General features: G+C 34.6%; 1 protein-coding gene across 3 annotated transcripts; it reads right to left on the reverse strand.

The window, feature by feature from the left end:
* Positions 1 to 313: 313 nt before the first annotated feature.
* Positions 314 to 22777, reverse strand: LOC105345771 (pro-neuregulin-1, membrane-bound isoform). 3 transcript variants are annotated; one of them, XM_011454059.4, is made up of 9 exons: positions 21858 to 22777; positions 14045 to 14213; positions 13773 to 13882; positions 9142 to 9177; positions 6724 to 6829; positions 5627 to 5694; positions 2929 to 3040; positions 2628 to 2766; positions 314 to 2517 (listed from the first exon to the last, which is right to left on the reverse strand). In XM_011454059.4, exons 1-9 carry the CDS (start codon positions 22303 to 22305, stop codon positions 1798 to 1800), a joined length of 1908 nt encoding a protein of 635 aa, XP_011452361.3. In that variant the 5' UTR covers positions 22306 to 22777; the 3' UTR covers positions 314 to 1797. The 3 variants fall into 3 exon arrangements, with proteins under 3 accessions (XP_011452361.3, XP_011452360.3, XP_011452362.3); XM_011454058.4 differs by lacking the exon at positions 5627 to 5694 and adding an exon at positions 4647 to 4714 and having other exon boundaries at positions 21858 to 22776; XM_011454060.4 differs by lacking the exons at positions 5627 to 5694; positions 21858 to 22777 and adding exons at positions 4647 to 4714; positions 16256 to 16435.
* Positions 22778 to 23124: the final 347 nt, after the last annotated feature.

The raw sequence follows: 23124 nt of genomic DNA on the forward strand, positions 1-23124 counted from the left end.
AAATTTTATTTATAAAAATACTTTACATCTAATTTACAATTGCTAAACATACACATGAATAAATAACAACACTTTAACAACTCGCATACTAGCACCACAAGGAAAAATATAATAAACAGAATAATACTCGTCATAAAATATCAATTATTGGGGCATAACGTAACAGGATGCTTTTATAAGATTAAAGTTCGTATCTGAAAAAGAGGGTAAAAATTCGGTCAGGTGAACCGCGTAGCTTTGAAACTGTTAGATATTTTCTGTCGTATGTTTTCGGTGCCAAATTGACAAAATCACATTATTTCGATATCTTTAATAAAAAAAAAACATAAAAATTAAGAACAGAACATTCAGACGTTGAATATCATGTTTGCATTTTGCATTAAACTTCTCGACAAATCTTACAAACGTTAGGAGCCCCGCTTTGTCTTATATTATTAAAAACAGTGCTGGATTTCTTTAAGTAAGTTGAAGTAAAATTGTAGTCTTCTTTTCAATGGCTAATGTTATAACTAACTACCAATTGATCGTCAAATGCAAACGTTCATAATAAGATATATAAATGAAAATACTTGGAGAGATAAAAAGGAATCAGTACCATTCCTCTCTCTTATACAGAAAACAGTACAATAAGAATTAAATAGCTAAAACTAAAACAAACAAACAAACATAAGATATTCTCATCTCTTTCATTCTCTTCATTCATACTATATTTTAAAAAAATGCTCAAAAATCGGCGGTTTATTCACAACAGTGTAATTAGGTGTTTTTATACTATGAAATAGAAGTTAAGTTCAATTTCTTCTATCTATTTTTCTAGGAAAACATGAAAAGTGTTAAAAAAGGGAAAATATTATTAAATGCGTAATATCAGTCAATGTAAATATAAATTGTTCATGGTATTGGCAGTGATTCTTATGGCAAACTTGTTCAAATTTTGTGAACGACCTCAAAAAAGTTTTTCAAGATTACGAAGTACTGTTTCTTCTAAAATCATGAAAGATTTTGTTCGATATAAAAAAAAAAGATTGATTTTTTTTCGACTTTTCTACAGTTTTCAACAACAATAAATAGCAAGACATGAATGTATATACAGATGATCAAGTAACAAGGAATGTACGTTATATATTGGTTTCAAAAAGTTTGACATATACATTAAATGCCTTATCAAATTGACTAAAAATGTTTATTTTTAAGGAAAAACACTTCCACATCTATCTCGTACACTGAAAACATGGAGAGCAACAATATATTAAAAGATAAAAGTTATGGGACAAAAATGTAACAGGTAACAGGCATATTTACAATATAACCGTCCAAAAAACCCAAGTATTATTCAAAAGCTTCAGATAATAATATAAAAATATCACTGGGATGTATATACTACTAACATACATCTTGAGACATTTAATCACCAGGATTGGAATGATGCAGAGACATACGAAACATACACGTGTTATCACGTGAAAAGTGTATCACAAATAACAGTGGCACTGAATTGAAATTTTGGGTTTTTCATTTTTATAGTTGCATATGAAACAAGAATGTGAAAAAAAAACCAAGAACAACGAAAAAGAAAAAAAGGCATCCAATTTCCTCGAGTTTGACTGACTTATCTTCAACTTTTCAATAATACTCGTCATTTATTCTCAAGCTTTAAAAGTATGAGAGGAGCGCGGTTTCCTTTAGCCAACTTGGCCAACTCCGAAAAACCCCGCCAGCAAGATTTCACGGAGGCAAGAAACAAGATCTGAGAGATCTCGCGAGAACACAACTCAATCATCTCAAACATCCAGCAAACTAAACGGGCGTGGGAGGTTTGTCATCAAGAAATTGACTGTCGTTAAGATTGTAGATATTGTCATAGGTTACCGGAAGTGTACAATTGTTTGAATAAAGATAATTTGGATCTTCTATATTGAAACAGTTTTGTTGAACGGGTTGCTCTGGAGAACCTCTTTCATTCCAAGAGAGAGTTTCTGAACACCTTCTCCCGTACCGTCCATTGTCGTCTGCACAGTATATCCGCCTCAGTTCCTCGTCGTCTGCACAAGAACTCTGAGACACAGTTTCATCATCGTTATTTATAGAATTTCCACCCGGTTCGAAACGCCCTGACTCGGAAAAAGTTTTCCGTACAAACGGAGTACGTTCGTCGTCTTCACTTATCCTCAGAGAAGTGCTGTCGTCTGCAACTTCCTCGCCATCGCTTCCAACGGAGTCGTCCGATACTCGCAACCTCGGTATGTCGCAGACTCGATTGTCGGCTGCATTGAATGGCTTCGTTGGATCGGACGGACTCCTGTTGTATAGAGGTTTGGGGGACGACAAGGAGGTGTCTGGCTGGGACGTGGGCCTCTCTCGTTCTGTAGAGACACCAGAAAGTCGAGTACGAGAATTTCTGTTTGATGGAGGGTTCCTTAGAAAGTCATTGTCCGGCGGATTCAGGTACGAGTTCGGCCAGCCGGGATTTGCGTTTGGATATGGCGGGTATAGACATCCGTCATCCGTCTGTGTTTCCTTAAAAAAAAGAACAATTAAAAAATATGATATGAAATACATTTATAGGAAAAAGACAGTTCAAAATATGGAATGATTTCAATGAGAATTTCTAAATTCCTAATTCTTACCATATTAACTGTGTTCTGCCGTTGTAGCTTTCGTCCATTTTGTTGTGGATCTACTGTGTTATAGACTGAAGTTGTGGTTGTGCCGTTTAATTGCTTCTTTTTAGCATCTCGTTTTTTCAAGTATGCCATGCGTCTATTCCTTTTAAAAAGTAACCAAGAATTATTACTTTAGTATTTTCCGCATAGACTAGCAAAACCACGCAAATGCATAATTTACATTCGTTAACAGTGTAATTTCTTCACAGCGAGTTGAATTTGGAGTACAGGTAATGAACACAAATAATAAAGTTTAACGACTTACTTTGCAAGGAAATAGGATGCGATGCAAAAACAAACAAATATCAAAATTCCAATAACAATGCCAATAATGGTCAGGGTTCGATCCCGCTCAGGATCAGGGGTTTTCCCAGGTGCTATAAATAGACACAATAAACCAATAAAAAATCTACTTTCTGTAACAAAGTTTACACAACATTTACAGAAATTATCGTTTCCAAATAAAAAGATTGTCATAAAGATTAGCGCTAAAAGGTTTGGAATATTCTTGTCTCCGACCAATGCAGAAATACAGTCTTTACAGCTTTATGGGTCCGGGTGTTAAGAATATTTGCAGATAATTTTCTATCTTTTTATTTCTACAGAGAAAACGATATCAGCCTTGTTTAAGAGAATAGAGTTTCCTGCCTCTCAATCACTTTGCAAACATAGCCATATGTCCGTTCTCTAGAAAAATCAGATATTGGAAACTTCTTGTTCTAGAATTATACATTTTGGTACGAAAATTTACGCAAATTCTCTCTTCGTGAAATGATTTACTTTACAGGATTTTTTAAATTTTATTTTTTTGTCTTTTTTTTTTTTGGTATCAATAAAATACATGACTACGGTAATTGCAAAAATAAGTTGTTCTACAATTGTACATACTAACTTTAGTTTGTTATCTTATTATTTGACCATTTTAATGGTGAAAAAAAAATTGTTCATCTAGGCTAATATATGATTAAGCTTTGTATTGTAAAGCAGCACTTCGTATGGTTGATCTAGCATAAAATGCGAAACTTGTCTTGATTAATATACGTTGTTTTTTTTTCACATCTACATGAAATGAGAACTTGATAGAAAAAAGGTGAAAATATAAGTTTAGCGTTATATTCTGAAATTTTCTGGCAAAGAACTAAACAGAGGATAACTGTAGATTTTAATGAGAATACATGTAACTAATGTACATAAGTTTATATGAAATATAAAAAAATTCAATCCTTGATTTTTTTTAAAAATACGTTTAATAAGAAACTTCTCTTTAAACTCCACCAAAAGTTTGTTTTTAATATGTTCTTTGAATACAAGTGCATTTTCACAACAAATGATTCTGGGATTAATCACGATATATTTACGAAGAAACAATATATATCATGAAATTCGAACTGCCAATGCGTGAGAACAACAATAAATTGTGTTGCATCATTCACCATTTTTAAGCACTTTCAACCTTTAACTCTCACAATAGATAAATAACATTGAAATACAATATTTAAACACCAATATCAAAAGCACCGTACACCGAATAAGGGGGTGTTCGAAGGTTGAGAGCACTTGAGAAACAGGTGTACAGTGAAAATTGTGAATCGGGTTCGGGATTCAAAGTGAATAAAGAACCGGGAATTTGAAATCGAATTTGGAAAAGAGGATCAGGTTCTTGAGAAGTATGGGTAGGTGGTATAGGTAAAGAAATTATTATTTTTTTGGAGGGGGGGGGGTCTTTTATCAGATTGTCGAACTGTTAAGTTCTGTATTTCTCAAAAAGGAGACTTATTACTACAATTCAATGAATGTGATTAAACTTCAATTTACTTTAACATTATTTTTGGTTGAGTTGAGGGCATTGTGGTTTGGAGAGATTGTTTAGAAGGTAATAAATAATTTTGAAATGATTTGTTTGATAGAATATCTTTTTCAAGTCTTTCCAAACCACTTTCCTCAAATAAACTGCAGACATGCCAAAACATGAGTTGTATATACCTGTGGAAATTTTTTTAGCGAAAGGATTCGGGAATTGGCATCGTAATCCTGTTAACGTTTCCGGACACCTACAGAGAGGGAACCAGTAAAGAGATATAAGTTTTCACAAAAAAAAAGATCTTGGTAAACAGTATATATAAATATTGATAGCAAAATTGGGGGGTGGGGTACCAGCCAAGGTGGTGTGCAAGGCAAAAAAAAAATTAGGAAGCAATGGATTTCAAGCAATGTTTTGCAACAATTCATTCCCTAGACTAATGACTGCAAATTAGTAAGTTAATGAAACAGTATTACTCTTAATGAGCTGATGAAACTCTATTGATAATGTTTTTTGACTGACCGGCTTTTTCATTTTTCATTAAATAAAGCGGTTACATTGAAATTCCTATTAATATTATGCTCTGTATTCTAGTGCAATCATTATCTATGCAATGAGAAACTGTTGCAGAACACTAGGATATAGATGCTGTTTATACACTGTGCAGTTATAGGTACATGAACAATCTGATGCTAGTTCGACGGCAACCTTCGTCCCACCTTTCCAAACAATCAAGGTGTTATATAGATTAAAACCAAGCATGGCATCCCATGATCGAGATTATTTTGTTATTTTCCCCTTCTATAGAATCTATTATCATGGTATGAGTTTCTACACTCTATACTACATGCTTTTGTGAAAAACTGTTTTGACGATATTAAACGAAAATGATTCTAAACTCTAGCATGCCTTCAATTGTGAAAACGAAAATCATGCAATGTGCATTGTTTTTTTTATGATGTTATTCTATTGTCTTAAGATAAATTCAATTATGTTCATTTACAAATCCAGTTTCAATTTAAATTTGCCATTTTTTATATATGAAAAAAAAATAATTTGCGGGGGGGAAAATCAGAATAAACTCAAAATGAACACGACATGCGATGCTGGTAATCTATACAAGGTGCTTGAATGAATGGCGGAAAAACGTCGGATACCATACCATCTGAAAATTCCCGGATGTTTGGGTTGGGTATGGCGCATCGAGTTCCGGTAAAATTGCGTCTGCAGCTATCATAAGAAACACCATCACCATTTAACATCATAAACCAAGAGCTAATTCATATATAATATATCATGTACATCATCATAACATACTTCATATATATATAGTTAAAACATTGATCTATCCAATGCGTGTGATATTAAAAATGGAAATCGTGTTGCAAGTTCGTAGTGTCCTGAAATAACTATATATACAGGTACATGTAGAATTGGATTGGTATAGGTAAAATTTTTGTTGTAGTATTATTTTTGCCCCCGAGTTTTCTGAAAAGCCGACCTAAAACTCTTATGGAGCAAACGAAATAATAATTATCTGATTGAGACAAAATAAAAATGTCAATCCAGATACTAGTAATTCAGCCAATGGAGAAGATTATCTTGATATTTTCTCAAAAGGTGCCATAATTAAGTCTCTGCAGAAAACTCGGGAGAATATACAGTGTTCATGATGAAGATATTAAGATAAACTGGGGGGAAAAAATGATGCCGCAAATATCTTTTATGAAATGAAGATTTTTCAAGATCAAGACTTCAGTGAGATATTTGCCCATCTTTTAATATTTTATCTCCTGGGTGAAGATAACGACCTGAAATTCATCTTCCTTAGCAGATTCTTTGGTATAACACACTGTTAATGTGTGGAGCTGGGATACATATAAAAAATGTCGTCATAACTGTGTGGCGGGGGTTAGCAGAGGATAATGCGATAACATGTTATCTGTCTAGCTTGTAAAGAAACGGGGCTGGTAGGCAAACAACTGCATCACAAAGGCTGAAAACTCTCTGGAATGCCTCCTCTGTGATGTTCTTGATTTCCAAGGGAGATAAACAGGTTGTTCAACGAAATTCAAACATAACTGATCTAATATATTATCAATATTAATCTTTATTCCACTCTTTTAATCCATTCCTTGAAAGTTCGTGTCTTGTAAATAATGCATTTTTCTTTTCTTTCGCAAATTCAAAAATATATTTTTAAACACTTTTTGAAAAATTAATTTAAAGAATTGAAGTAAGTCAAAAATGAAAACTCACGCGCATGATTTGATATCGAGGTCTTTGATGATGCGGCACACTCCGCCATTTAAGCAATAGCCTTGGTCCTCCCGTTTGCAAGGAATATGTCTGGGTGCTGGTGTGGCTGTTGAGATAGAGAAAACAGAGATATGTAATTTCACCTTTGATAAAGGCATTAAACAAATATTTCATCCAAATACCTGTCTTAACTTAAGCCCTTTAAACTGATTTTCATTCATGTCAAATGCAACTAATGTTTATCTTTTACAGTTATCTATTTACGTTGGAGCAGTGGAATGCAATTCTAAACGACCTTACACTAGGTTTACAATTTTACCTCTGGGGAAAATTTCAAGGATTGGAGAATACACAGTGGCATTATACAAGTTAAAAATTTAAATCACTTAAAATATTCGCTGTTTAATGTATCATTTTTGTAACACTGCATAAAAGGACGGAGTTTAGATTTCCAAGTAATGTGAAAGAGACGAAAAATTCCTAATCCCTTAAAAATTCTCAGAACTGCAAAAAAAGGAAACAAACAACGACAAAAGCGTCAAATGTGAGAGCTTTTTTTTTTTTTTTTTTTTTAGCCCGAATGGGTGTCCTTGTAAAAGTAGATAGATACAAGGCAGATAAGCATGTTTACTAGACACATAACTAATATTCTATATTAATATTTGATGGCCCATCATATCGCTGTCACTTTGTGGGTCGCAGGGGTTTTTGACATACCAAGGATAGGCCGGAGTGGGGTTTTTTTCCGAGACCTGACAAGAATCCTATCAATGAAGATCAATGGAAATATTCCTTTCAAATTTACGTTCTATCTTCTCATTTCACTGTCACAGTTGCATAGTAAATGAAGTGATCTTTGAAGATGACACTTGTTTTTTTTTATTTTTTTTTTATTTTACCGATATTTTAACTCAGTTCAATAGGATTTCTCCGTCATGCGTAACAAAACGTTACCACTTCATGGACGTTAAAAGAATTTTCGTTTGAAAGAAATTTCAAGTACTTTTTTTTGATCAAATGTCAATCTATCTGATTATAACAAAATATGTAAACTAATAAACTACTGCGTACCAAGAGGACCCCCTAGTTTGCCTTTTTTTTTTGGATTTCGAGTCTGGCATACATCCTTTCAAAAGTATATATATTTAAAAAATATCAGCCGAGCTCGTCGGAAAAAAAATATCCATATCAATGCTGAAAAGATTGAAGTTAATCTTATCTTCCCCTAACATATATTAAATAATTAGGGTGGGGGTAAAAAGGGAGGATACGTTCGCGCCAGGATCCAGAGACAATCGGCAGATAATGCACTGATTCAGCAAAAAAAAAAAGAGCAAAGCACCAGCTTCATTTTGATAGGGTTTTGACACAGGTCTAGGCTAGAAGTAAGTGTGACGGTCGCAGGTGCTCGATTCGTCTGCGGATGTAGGTGCAATTATGCAATACGTTGAAATGCTCTGTCAAACAGCACAACCAACACGTGTTATTCAAATGGATATTAGACAAGTTTTTTGACCCTAAAAAACAAAGTTTTATCGACATTTCACCGGTTTTCATATCTATTTGATTTTAGACTTTGATTTCATGATAGTTTCAAATTTTTACAAATTTTATCTTTTTTCTTTCGCTCTTTCGTTAAGTACATGTTTTTTTTCGTAATATTTAAAAATCGTCGCTTTTAAAAGCATTGAATAAAGATCAAGCCAAGAAGAGTGAAAAAAAACTCTTTAGACGTTACTCTAGCCAAACTAAACAATTCTTGAAAGATATAATCCTAAATACTGATCAAAAGTTGCTATGGATTTTAGCCTCAAATAAAAAAAAAGAGATTTGACTTATCAGCAAGGTTTCACATTATGCATCGGGGTTTTACAAAATCAACGCTTTGATGTTTCCTAACATTAAAACGATTTGGTAGCAAGCATTAATCGAAGATGAGATATTGCTCCACTGTTTACAACGGTTTTGCCATCATAACAGGTGGGTGCAAAATTAAGAAACTCCAGTTACCTCCGGCTTGTTAATCTGGCTCTGTGCGTAGCCACTCTCTTACTCTACCGATAGACGCTTTTATTTTTGAGGCCTTATCTTAAAACCTTCCGGGTTGGAAATTTTGCCTACGCTACGAATCCCTTTGCAGAGAAGCTACAGACTCTGTGCGGAGTGTATAAATTGGTATAGGGAAGAGAAACCCTCGAAATATACAAAAGATGGTCATCATTGATGCAAATGCTTGAATTTGTTATATAAAAGGACACTGGAAGTTTCCTCTACAGTTCATGTTTGCATTTTTGTATCGGTGGAATAAAAATAAAAATTTGTCATAAAATCCTAATGTTGTTCTGGGTACAATAGCTCCAACAGCAACAACTACAATACATGTAACAACAACAGCAACAAACAACTAAAATTACTTACTCCTTGGTCTTCCTGTACTTTGAGGCTTGTTTATCACTACAAAGAAACGAAAGAGAATACAATGAAATCATCAAAACATGATACATGATTTTAGATCGCAGTCAGTGGTAGACTGATTCAGTTAATGATGTAATCCAGACGTTTGGTTGTACGGCATATCGTTCAAGCATTTTAAGACTTAAGATGGATACTAGACACATTTGTTAATCTCCCTTCGCCCTGGGTGTAGGGGTGGGGTGGGTCAATTAAATTCATAGGCGGCCGGTTTGGGGAAAGGGGGGGGGGGTTAAACTCGACAACAAGAAGTTGGATCCGCCGGCAGTCCAAATCCGTCCATTTCCTGTCGTGCGTCCTCTTACATAACACATACTTTGGATCACGTAAATCCAGAACAGAACTTTGGTCCGTCTCTGTGGTTAAAACAGCTGTTTTTATCGTTTCCGCAGAGCTGTTTGTTTAAGCGAAAGAAAAATAAATCACGACTCATACCTGGCTTAATTCTCCTGATCTCAAAATGACATCTCGTCCTATTATTCCTAACATGGTCAATTCGAGTAGCCTTCGCTTTATCAGCCATAGTTCACAAATATTGGTGTATATATATACACAACAAGAGGGATTTTGCATAGACTCTTATTATAAGCCAAATCTTGTTGTCCTATTCTGACGTATGGGCTATTTAAACATTTATCCATAAGCCACATTAATTCATGAAATCTTCAAATGAATATCAAAATGTCATTTTGTTTTTCTCATTCGGACTAATCCCATTCACTCAGTAACAGAGAGGTAAATGAATGAATGAATGAAAGTGAGACTAAATCAACGATCAATAATCGATCACTTGCACATCATTGGAAAGATCGAAGTGTAAATGCCGTAAAGTGCATAGTTAATTTGTGTTTAAAGTGCCATCCTAAACATACAAGATTAAAATTTTTCCTGATTTCTATTCGAGTCATTTTCATATAACCAGGTCATTATAGCATAAGAACCATGGGATCCATGGGTATGCCTTACTCAACAGCTGGGAGAGAGAGGGGATAATCTTCTTCACAGAAACTTCAAACAATGAGTTGACTTTTGATATATTGCAAAATAATTAAAAATTCGACAATATCCACAACGTAATCTATCCACTGAAAGGGCTTTAAAATATTATTAATGTCTCTGTAAAAACTTATACCCTGCTTAATATTTTGACTTATATTTTTGGCCCTTCGAAAACATTAAGATAAAAAAAAATGGCTAGGAATTTCTCTATCTTTATGCTGTCGGCCTATGCAGTTTTTAGAGCTTGTATTTGAATTGGTTCATTGCCATTAATCTTGATAATCTAGCTAATCATATAAAATACTTTGATTTTAAGGTGGAGAGAGAGATAAAACCTATCTGAAAATTACCGTTTATTATCATTTAAGCCAATTTTGCGTGTCTGAGGGTATAATATATGTTGCCAAAGAGAAACTGGGCGATCAGCGTATGAAAAAATTCTTTGACCAAATTCTTTTGCCATCCATTTTTGACACTTCAAACTCAATAAACTCGGTTTCGGGGAATTTTCAACAACAAATTTTGAGGAATTTCGGAATATCATGCTGTCAAAGAATGAACTTGCAAGAGTTAAAACTATTTAAACGACAATTAAAGTCCAATTAAAATTTGGATACTTTATCACTTGCAACGGAATCCCTGTTGTTACGACTTCCTCCTTCAACATTTTTGTCAGAAGAGCCTAGTGGTATCGGATTAGCAGGTGTAGAGGTCTTCAAATTAAAAAAAAAAACACACCAAAATTCAGACCATCAGATAATTCTATAGAAAAAAAAATATCTTCAATTTTTGTCAAACTTCCAGTTCAGTCAAAATATAACAGGATGCCAGATCCGACGGAGAGACCATATTGCAAAATTTAATGAGGCTTCTTGAATCCAATATTTTGTAAGACCTGACGATAAGACCCCTGTATTTGTTGGATGCATTAAAGCATAGCAAACTTCCGTAAAAGATTACTTTAATTGAGACATCTTATCTACCACTAACTTTAGCCGTAACCTTTGAATTTTTTTTTCCATTTATTACGTGTAGTGTACTTAGTCTCTCTATATTATTTGAGTTGTATATGTAAAAAATTGAAAGAAGATCTTCCTAAAATATTCCAGGTATTTTATATCTATTATAGTGAAAATATTCGGTGTTGTCATGCTGTGTCAAGTAAAATAAACACGAACAGAAATACGATACTCAAGAGAAGACATATCCTGGACTATACCGCGCGTTTGGAGTCTATGGATTATGGGCTGGGGGTGGCTCCTATTTGTCTTCTGTAGTGGGTGGCTTACACTGGGCCACGAGACTGTGAAGGACGCCGGTATTTCATGGGGACAGTGTTCTCTAAAATACATTATTTCACACCGGTCTATACACTTAGTCGTGTTGATAGCTGATAACGTCTAGGGCCACAGGTTGCTTCACCTGAGTGGGCAGTCATTGTTTTAAGTCAGCAGGTATTTTACTGGGAGTTGAACACAAGCACAAGGGGTCACCGAAGTTACAAGAGATTGCGGTTGATTCGCCTGGTATCGGGTAAAGCTTTGATTTATGGGTTTCTGAGTGCAGAAATTACTACGAAATTACTTTTTCAGAGGTGTTGTTGAAATGTGCGATTGTCATTAACGAGTCCATCTTGTTCGGAGGGATCCTTCACCGGGGAAGAAACAAATAATGCTGAAGGTTCCATTATCGCTCTTAAGTCGGCCTAACTAACTGATAAGCTAATTACTTCATTTTTTTTTTCATTTTAGAGTAGATATCCACTGCATCAATCACACAAACGTTTCTGTTTGGAGGGATGAATTGCTAAGATATTATCGCCTAACAGTGTATATTGAAACAAAGCGTGTGAACCCCCAAGTCGTATATTGTAAAATTTAAATGGTCATTTGATACATATTCAAATCTACAGAGATTTCTAAATTTCTCTGCTGGGGATACGTTTCTTTTGTTTTGCTTTTAAAAACAAAAACTGAAATTGTGTCTATGCATGCATGCCTTCCGCTGATTTCGGAAATGACTTGTCATTTTTCCCTGTTGTTCATACACTTGGCGACTGCATTTTTGCACTTATAATTTCTACATGTTGAGTGCCCTGCCCAAAGTTTACCCAAATAATCTGCAAGGTCGTAACCGTTTTTTCTACAACCGGATATATACAAAGTGCGGCCCGCAAGACTTAAAAGTCTATATGTCACTCTCTGTGATTGTCCCAAAATCAGATGTGATTTTTCTTGCATATATTTGATATCATGTGTAATATTCTATAAGATATAGAATCTCTCTATCTTATTCATTCGGGCGCTGTTTCTAAAAATTTTAAAGGTAGAATGTTTACTGAAACAACTAAATTTAGAACAACTTTGAAAAGAATTCTTTAAAAAAAAACACTTAGGAATGCACTTGTATGTTTTTGAATTTAATTTGAATTTTAAGCAGGCTTGTATTTCAAAAACCCCACAGCGAAACCTGGAACCTATCCTTGCGGTAAGCCGAAAATCCGTTAGTCAAGGATTAAAGCTTTATATAGTTAATTCATAATTGCTTAATATTTCCCGGGTGGGAACCATACGGAGAGCAAAGCGGTCAACGCGTTGCATTTTAATAGCAAGTCGTGCTAAACAGTCCAAAACGCAGACAAACGGTGACGCTTTTAAAGTTTTTATGGCACCTCATTATATAACAAGACTTTGATTGAACCGTTAACAATCGTAGGGTACTCTAGTTTTACAAAAGATCGAATTTTTAACCCTTTTCAATATCTGAGATAAGATTGTCGAACGGAGAGACACTTTTTTGCAAGTCATTGATCGAAGTCGGATACGAAGAGTCAAGTTTGCCTAAAATATATTTAAATAGTTTAAAATAGATTTACATTCAAGAATACACCACCACAAGAAATAAAATGCCCGCTTTAATCTTATGTTTGTTTATAACCGACGATAGTAACTTTGGTCAACAAGCTGCAAAGTTCTTTCGTCCGTCCGGAAAACCCATTGACAAACACGGTGTGAGCCCCGCGCCCTCCCTGACCCCTATAAGTACTTGTAATCTCCGGTCAAACACGACAGTTATTTCTTCACTTGCGGGAAGGTCTAGATCGTTGGACAACAATTGGAAGACTGGATCACACCTAGCAGTGCAATACACTTAGTATTGTGAACGAGATAATAATCTGATGGATCATTCTCAACGCTTCTCCCCCAACAGCCATTGATATTTAAGAAGTGTGCCCCACTTAATGGCCCTCCTTGGCTCAGTCATCTTATACACTTTCCTTTCTTTCCTGTTTATGTTCTTTTTTTCTTCAAAGTTTCATTCTGAAACCTTAATCACTGACGACATTGTGAGTAAACCTCTTTGGAAAGTAATAGCTTAGTTTTCGTGACACCAAATAAGATCCCAATCCCCTGTACTGTAAAATACTTCTCAACGGGGTTTAGAAATAAAAAAATTAAAGAAAGTAAAACAAGTGTTTTAACGAATTAAGAAGTTAACGGAGTGCATTTAGCGAAAAAAAAAGCTCCCTTTGTTTATTGTGTTCGGTGCTTTTGACTGTTAATGAAAACTGGTCTTACCTTTAATTTTCACAGATTTCTCGGTTGTCCCGACAACATTGGTCGCTATACATGTATAAACTCCAGCGTCTTCGCTGGATGCTTTGTTTATTCGTAACTGTGAATACTTCCTGAAAAACAAAAACCCCAAAGTATATTAATAATTATAATAATATAATGAACATTTATTACTATTTTTTGAATTTGAATCAAACTTCTATTTTAAAGCTACTTTTTCTTTTTTTTCTTTCTTTACTCTCTTTCTCTCATTTTCTCGTTAAATATGTTCATACTTTTTCTTCCTTATTTGAACACCCTTTGTTTTTCCGGAAATTGGAACTCCGTCTTTGGTCCACGTAATAGATGGATCTGGTCTTGCAGATCGAACACGACATCGCAACTGCAACTTTTTGCCAACACTTACATTTTTAGCCTTAATTTTCTTCAATTCCGGTTTTTTACCTGAAAACGAAGGAAAGAAATTTTAAGAAGTTTATCACAAGTAAGGCCTAAGGAGTTCACATATTTTTTAAAAATAACTTTTGGCATCGTAACCGTACATCCGCTACTGATAACACCTTTAAGAAGTCTGCGCAGAAATTACGTCTTGATTAAGCAAATGACAGTGATGCACATAAAACAGATAACCAAATTCTGTAGTAATAAACACGATATTAATTCATCATTTTTTCCTTGTCAATTAGCGGCTGTTGACGTAACTAAGAGAGTTGAGCGAACGAATGCGAGGGAGAGAGACACATATAAAAAAGTTGAACAAATTGGTCTGGAATTGAAACAGGTGTTATTCTGCTAATAAGCAGAATCGTTTTGCAAATTTGTTACTGAAAATTTTCATTTTTAAAAAAAATCTTTATTCAAATTGGCGTTGAATTGCATGACAGTTTTATATTTAAACCCTTAGGGTTTATATAAAAGAGCAATATAAGATTAGACACTGCACCTGATTAGGTTAAATGCTTGCAGAGTCTTGTCGGATTTCATTTTATGAATGAAGTTTACAACAACAAAAAACTGCCATAGAACAAAGCATTTAACACCTGGTTTGTGATTAATTACAACACCTTGATTTGTATGTTATCATTTTTACTCAATTCCTCACCACAGGTATGCGTCTTCCCATTATATAAGTGAATTACAATACTTCAACCCCTTTAACCACTAGCCTTTACTTACAATATTTAAAAAAATATATCTTCCTTCTATAAGAATAAACTGATGACTCAAGATTTCGCCCCTCTAACCGAAATGTACACCCTGTGTACAGTGAATGACTGATGAATAGAATAAAATATCCAACAAAATTGAAAAAATATTATGATAGCAATTCGAGGATGAATTTTGATGATCTGCTGATTCAATTTGACTCGCTGAGCGATATTTCCTCAACATAAAAATGTCAACGTTCTGCTGTCTCGAGTGTATTAATTCAGGGACAATATGTGGAGCATTATGATTATTGACGATCTTAAAATGCCACGACCCCCCGCTAACAGTTGGGAGAGAGAGAGAGAAAAAACCCTCCTACATGAATAGCACAAGCTTTTGTGTGGACCATTCAGGTTTCAGATTGTTCTAATCGATTTATCTATATCTAATTTTTTCATATCCCAATAAAATGGCTTTTACGAACATTAGAATATGAACCCGGTTTTTCCGATGCAATGAGATTTATCGTTGCGCTATTTTAATTCATTAGGATACAAAACACTTCTTCCGTCTTGACATGGGCTTTTAATATTGGGGATAATTGGGACCTATGTTAAAAATACATTATATATCGATAGATACTCAAAAGGACAATTGTAGTACAAAAATGCCACGCGCTGTTTTAAAAAGGATTAAATTAACATATGTACACCATATTTTATAGATTATTCCCTCCCACTCATCTTGTCTGTCCGCTTTTATAAGAACTTGAAAACCGGTAACTGAGAAAGGTAAGGCTGGATAAAAAAAAAATTACAGAAAGACATAAAAAACACAAGCCAGATTTCCTCGCGGGGGTGTGTACCCATACTAAAGCAATGTGTTTGTTTAAACACTGTCTTCTGTCAGCAATGTCAAGTTATTCTATCCTAAATGATGGGAGATAAAATTTCAAACATCTGCAGACGACCAATGACATTTTATTTTTAAAGGGATGGTGAACATTCTATTAAGAGCAATTCAAAGGTGAAAAAAGGAAATCCTTTATTTCAAATTATTAATAGCTCGAATGCATTTTTCTGAGGAGTAGGCCTGCAACGTTATTTCAGATGATAAATTATGTCGACGCTTTAAAAACACCTCTAATGACCATTTAAAACAATGACAACTGTACTCATGGTGACAAATATAGTTAAAAAATTATGCTTAGAAATCAACGAGATGAATCGGTAAGCCTTACATAATTAACTTTATTATTTTAGTTTTTATTATGTAGAACAGACCGGTTTCAGGCGAAGAATAATCTAAAGCGTTACTATAAATCACATCATCCATACCTCTTAATGTAGTACGCTTCTTTTTAATCCACTTTTTAGACGCCGCGTTTTTTCTCTTCTTTAGTTCCCCCATTATACCGAATTACTAGATATGAAGAGTGTAAAGTAAAGAACCAACAAGGTTTCTTTGCAGCAAAATGCAGCAACGTCGAAAAAAAAACTTTACTAAGAGTGCAGCTAGATGCAACACAGTCGAGAGTCCAACTCTAAATGCAGGAACCAAAGCCCCGTCCTTTAGTTTCTTTATGTTGGGGTAATGACTAGAAAATAGATTAGGTAAATATTTTTGCTTTGGACGCAGACAGAGGTATTGTGAACCGAGAATATAAGCCAGGAACAAGATTATAACAAGTAGTCGTCATTTTATTTCAAAATTCCGATTTAACTAGCCGCCAAATCTGCAGGTATTACGTTTGCGGGCTATTATAGTAAATCCTCTTCTATGCTTTGCAAGTTCATCCTGCCCTTCGTCCAGTAAAACCATTGAAATAACCCTGTGCCATATCCTTATTAATCTCTCGTAAACAACCATATGATCAAGAGATTTGGACTCCAGAAGAATATTCAAGAAGGGAACATCTTTAGAATTAAGGCTTTATTTAGTATCAAGTTTGTATATTTCACGTGTTTTCTGTATTAATGAGACATGGGTGGGGGAGTGGTCAAAAGGTTGACAAGGGCAAAATTTTATAAAGAAAAAATATACAAATTAATGGGTTTCACATATTTTTTACAAAATTGAAGTGTGATATCTAAATCCATGATGCTGAAACAATTGTACTTTCTGTCCCAGAAATATCACTCAGAAGTAATTGAGATCATCCATTCCACACAGGGGGATATAACGTAAAGTTCTTATTAAAACAGAACACTTTGTAGTAGGTGAAATGATTTCAACACTTCAAATGAAGAAAATTTAAATCAAGACAAACAATAAATGTAAATGAATTAAAATAGTGGACCACAGACTATAACATCACCTCTCAAGCAAACACCCGAGTTATTTAAGAGAACCACATACCTCAGACAAATAGCCAACAGCATTAGTTTTTACCTATGAAATAATAACATTATTAAAGCAGGCCTAAATCAGTAATTAGAATTGTTACCTTGGTCCAAATATTGATAAAAGTTTATATTTGTAGAGAAAACAATCCTGGCTGTAATCCTTTAAAAAGTTATGCTAACAGATCTACTATAGCTCGTCTCGTCATAATGAGATAAAACATTATAATTATGTCTAACTTTTTCCACCCTACCCGCCCTTTCCTTCCAAAAGCACCTGCCTCTTAACGGGTACTTCAAGCAATGCCTTATCTCAAATTGGAGAAAAAATAAAAAATAAAAGAAGCAAGAATTTTTATGTTCTTTTTTAAAACAATCAGTTGTTATAAGTATTTGTTAATAGGCTAAAGTATAGACAGTTTTATTTTTAGAAACAATCCCTTTTGTTGGTACTTTTGATCAAAACTGAAGACATATTTTGATTTAGTTATGATAAAGAAAATTATAGATTTTCAAATCACTTTAATTCTTTGATTTCTTCTTACCTGTTGTCATTTTAAATGGGTCTATCACAAATCAAAAGATTTAAGCATGCAGCAGGCCAAGAAACAAAAAATAGTATTATGATTAGTAGAAATGTTCACACTTTGGACATTCGATACACAATAACTTATTGTGCTTGTTGTCCTTTAGCCGAGCAACAATGCTATGTTACCAGTAAATGAAAGAAAAAGAGGTGAAAATTGTGAAAGACCTCGAAGTAAGTACTGCCATTTATAGCTAATTTGTTCCTCATAACAGATGTCGATAAAGTAATAAAAAAGAAAGTAAATAGCCTTTCTGTACTATATATCATCCACACGAATTAATCAATCATGGATATGTCTATATATACTTAATCCATTTTATGTTTTAAAAAAATACATTTCTTCATGTATTCGTTTAAATTGTTGTCTCTTTAACCACGATTTGTTTTTCGTTCTTCAAAAAATGAAATGCAAAAGCAAAAAGAAAAAGAAGATTTACTGAAACAAGATGCTTTAAAATTAATTACCGCAGACTTGGCAGATTTAACAAAAACCAGATCGTTTTTAAATTTACAGGGTAATGAAAACCAAGCCATTTCCACGGGCGCAGGCCTGTAGTTTTCCCGATCTTAAATCAATTATTTCATTAATAATGAGATCGCCCAAAATCATACTAAGTGCTTCTTTGATTCGTGTAAATTAGACGGTTTCGATCACTGTCTTTTTTTTCCATGCACAAGCGGCCCCAACCTACCGTAAACCTATCTACTGAAACTGATTTGGTTAAAACTGCGGATGAATCAAGACAGACTTGATGAAAAGAAAAACTAACTGACTTAATTACTTTCATTAAGCTTTACTGGGTTAATTAATAAACAATCCTTTGTTTGATGAATTAAATATCCCTTTTTCAAGGCCGCTAAATTAAAAAATAAATTGAAAGTGCTTGAAATGAAATTGCTCCGTAATGATACCTGCTTTTGCATGGCTATGAATTTTGAGAGCGCTGATGTGCGTTTAATCGTCTTCAAAAGATGCGATGCATAAAACTTTACTGGTGTTTTGCAGTTTTCTGAGTGCAAATTTTCAATTTTCATCGCTAGATTTTTGGTAGTAAAATTCTAGTAGACAAACAGCTTATTTGTTGTTGTTTTTTTCCTGAAAAGTTTGAAAATCCTCGATCTACGTCAAGTCATTAAAGATTCTAGCTCTAATGATATCAAAAAATTTCGACAAAGTCAGGGAAAAAATCTTCTCAGACGATACAATGGCTAGTATTTTGATCCGGAAAGCTCTTATCAAGAATGTTTTTCGAATGTTTTTCGAAGCGCTAAGCAAAAGCATGATATAACTAATATTTTTCAACTTTAATATTTATTTCTCAATGATAACCTTTGGTTTTAACTAATTTCAGAGTTATGCAAGAAAAAAATGATATGTTATTTCATCGAGGCTAAACAATAAAGTTTAGAATGTTAATGGTAAACATTTACTTCTGAATCCATGTGATGCTTTTCAGAACTTCATACTTTGAGTTGACTTTTGTCTCGGCTCAAAGTAAACAAGGATCGATTTGTTTATGACATGGCCATCTGGTTCGTATATCTACTTACCGCACTATAAAATATCCTTGTAATTATTTTCGTTTGAGCGAGAGTCAGACGTTATGGAGTTTATGTCTTTTTCGTGTAAGGTTATATAAACAATGTACAATTTGCATGGAAAGGGGTATTTGATAGTTTTGACTTTTTTCTCACCATTCCATGGCGGTGCTAAAATGAGATAGAAAATACGAAAAGACTAGTAATCGGTTTGTCTTGTCAAAAATCGATAAATGTTAATGAAGTATCTACATCGGCAGTTTAGTATTTACATCAATATATCATAAACAGAAATGAACTGTCGGGAGGAAGCAGGACCATTATCTAAACCAAAGCATTTCATTGATATCATTTCACAAAAGAATATTGGAATCTTCATCCCAGTTGCATAAACGTTTAAAGTCCTCGGCGATTCGCTTATGAATTTCCATTGTTACAAGCCCACCAAACACACTTATAAAATTAAAAAGGTAAATCATTTTTAAAAAAGTTTATTCATTGATTCATTGAAATCCGTTTCCGCCTCTGAGGTTTTCAACTCAGGAACATTTATAGACGATGCTTAGTTCATAAAATTCTTTCTCAGGTGTTAATGATGTAGATTGGATGGAATTAACATATTAATGCATGCAATAGAAGTGTGTCGTTATATAAACATTGTCAACAGCTAAGCAGATAAACTTCACAAACTTAACATACCAAAGCCATGAACTAACTTCTCAATAATTTTACAAGAATGTCCCTGAAATAACATTTCGTAATCACTTTTACAACTTAAGGACAACTAGATCTGTGTTTACAATCGCCCTTCCAGTATTGAAGGGGTCGGTGATTGGGAGGTGGGGGTGATTTAACACCTTGATTACACAATAGAGGACTTATAAGCGGTATCACTGACCATTCAGGACATGGGGATATGAAGAATTTACTGGCGTGGTGGCGAAGTGTCTTAGAGAAAACCTTGTTTGAATTCAGTTTGTCAACAATCAAAGTGAGCTGGAAAGTCTATATCGATTAAAAGGACTTCAGTTTGGCGTGGGCGTGAAAGCGCTGTCCAAAGGAATGTGACAGATTTACAAATGTCTATTCCATTCATGCGACCCTGCCCTGCGAATGCATTGCTTGTATTGTAATTAACTTCTGCAGGTGAAAATTTCGAGGTCTGGATTTTGACAGTCGCAAAAAGAAAAAATCTCCACCCACACTTCATCTAATAAAATCTTGTCATTGAAAATTTTATCAATCGGGGTTTATTGACCATTAGTCATTTAGGAAAAACAGGTATGCAGGATTTAATGAAATAGTTGCATGACCTCTGTTACAGAGAAAATAGATGCCATTCCACGCGTTTGGTGTTGGTGAGGGGGAAGGTATATGTATTTCCCTAGAGAGCAGGTTACCCTTGTCAGAAACCATGACCCCCCTAGAAAATGATGTCTCAAGCCGCGCAGGTAGATGTTAACATGTAAAACAAGACATGTAGTCGGCCGGCAAACAAAGATTAATGTCCCCCATGATTTGGGTTTTCACCTTTTGATTTGTAACAATCCATCGTAAACGACTCCCCTTTTTGAAGCCAACTCGAAGATGTTGAGATTCCGAAACTCTTTATCAACAGCGATTATCTACAGATGCACATGCAAAATGATAGCTGTAAACTTTCAGACATACCATCTGCAGTGGGGATTACAAATTAATCACGAACTACTCATTAAAAACAATGGTTTCAAGAGAGAGAGAGAAATGGGAGACTGATTTTATTGCTCGGTGATTTTTTTTCTCTTTAACCGGACGAGGTAAAATTAGGGAACTGGTTTTTGCAGAGATTGGTGTATTTACTTTGCAGATAGGGGCCTGCAGGATTTAACAAGTTTTACGCACTCTTACCACTAGCATGTGGTTCTCTCGGAGATTGCCTACATCTTGTCGATTTACCATCTGTCTTTAGCTCTTAAAAATGTAAAAATTCAAATATCCTAGAGAAACGAAATCTCAAATCTCTTATCTCGTTCTGAAAAATATCCTTAATCTTCTGGGACCCCTTTTTTTCTTCAAAGATTAATGGCACACCTTAAAGCTAATAGTAATGGGCTTGAGAGTGGCCAAGATTAACAGTTAAAACCATGAATTTCACCTGGATAAATTCTATGGGATGAAATATTGCACAACAGCATATAAATCTAGGTAGATATGTACTTAAAATTGTAATGTAAATCACTGAACTTGAACATCATAGAATGTACATGTTCAAACGTCTCCATATCTGATTTTTTTTTTCTGTTCATATTGGCCCAGACGATATTTCTGCCGTGTATACTGTATAAATCTTCACGCTTTGAATAACTGAAAACATCACTTTAAATTACACACACACACATACATTCATGCAAGGTGTACATTTCTACCTGTCGACATCTGCTTTAAATAAAAATTTACGCGTGTTAAAATCTGGAAGGTCAACAAACTTACCGCATGTCTTACAAGCTGCCTTTCTGATTAACCGTCCCGACTGTTTTGACACTGATACAGGAAATGCTGAAATTCTATAAAAAGTACTATTCTCAACCGTCACTTTTTTCAGAAAAAAGAAATATTTTTGGTTTGATTTTGTAATACTTGTCACACATTCACTATCAATATCTTTCTCCCCGAATTCTCCAATCGTTAATATTTTGGTTTTCTTGCCACCCGGTAATAAACGGGCACCTTTCCTCACCCTCCGGATCGCTAGGGTCACATTATACCTCCCCTCATCGTTCGGGGGCATGGTTTTGGTCACTTTCCCTTCCACCACCGCCTCGGCTAAGTAAGCGCTAGAGGCTGGGTCCGTGAATTTAGTTCCACAAGTTTGGCACCACACGAAGAAAACACGTAGTAATAGTCCTAAGACAATGAATCGAATTTTGTATAACTTCATAGTTCGTTTCACTATAAAACTTTTCTATGTATATCGTCCATGCTCACTCAGTGTACTGTTTACAATCTGACCTCCTTACAGCGAGACAGGTCTATTTTACCTGGGGAAAACCCCCTCAGTCTGTGACGTATTTTCCGTTGGTCCGCCTTTTTTGTTTAAACTAATTATCCAAATTAATAGACGTCAGTCAATTCTTTCGAGCTTTTTCTCAATTTCACTTCTTGCTTTCTCGGCTCGCTAAATTAGCGCAGTGGACTAATATATGTGACTAATCAGGTTTTTATTCGCTCGCACCACCGGTTGTTTGTTTTTATATAATATAAATCCAATATTTGTTTTGTTACCGTTGTTTACGGGGCGATACAAGCTTCGCTCTTTTTATATGTGACTTTTACTATATTCAGTTTTACATGAAGTTCCCGCACTGGCTTTGCGCTCGCTAATCCACTGAATGGTGTATCTCTCACTCAGCCTCGTCGCGCTCTGCATTATCTTCAAACTTTTCCCCCCTAATATTTCGAACCACCTGTAAATTGGAGCAGAGGAGGGTTCTTAAGGGGTTAACGTCTGGAAGTTTGCAGGTATCAGTGGCACTTGATGCAGACTGAAACACACATCTCTCTCTCTCTCTCTCTCTCTCTCTCTCTCATTTAAAATTACAATCTAGATATTATAGATATTTGAAAATAAAATGAAAATAAAACCTTTAGAACTTTAAAAAATTAAATTGATATGGCTTGAATTTTCCAAAAGCTTATTGTTAAACACCAATTAAAGAAAAACTTTCAAAGGAAAAAACCCAATAAATATGAAAAATTT

Source organism: Magallana gigas, chromosome 7 (genome assembly GCF_963853765.1).
Source record: "Magallana gigas chromosome 7, xbMagGiga1.1, whole genome shotgun sequence".
NCBI lineage: Eukaryota > Metazoa > Mollusca > Bivalvia > Ostreida > Ostreidae > Magallana > Magallana gigas.

What these genes read in the sequence shown, in the direction of transcription:
- LOC105345771 (XM_011454059.4), bottom strand. Translation starts at nt 22,305, where the DNA reads ATGAAGTTATACAAAATTCGATTCATTGTCTTAGGACTATTACTACGT. An exon ending in CTCGATATCAAATCATGCGC is followed by an intron (nt 5,695 to 6,723) that starts GTGAGTTTTCAT and finishes TTCTTATGATAG; the next exon opens with CTGCAGACGCAATTTTACCG. An exon ending in CATCCGGGAATTTTCAGATG is followed by an intron (nt 3,041 to 5,626) that starts GTATGGTATCCG and finishes GTCTATTTATAG; the next exon opens with CACCTGGGAAAACCCCTGAT.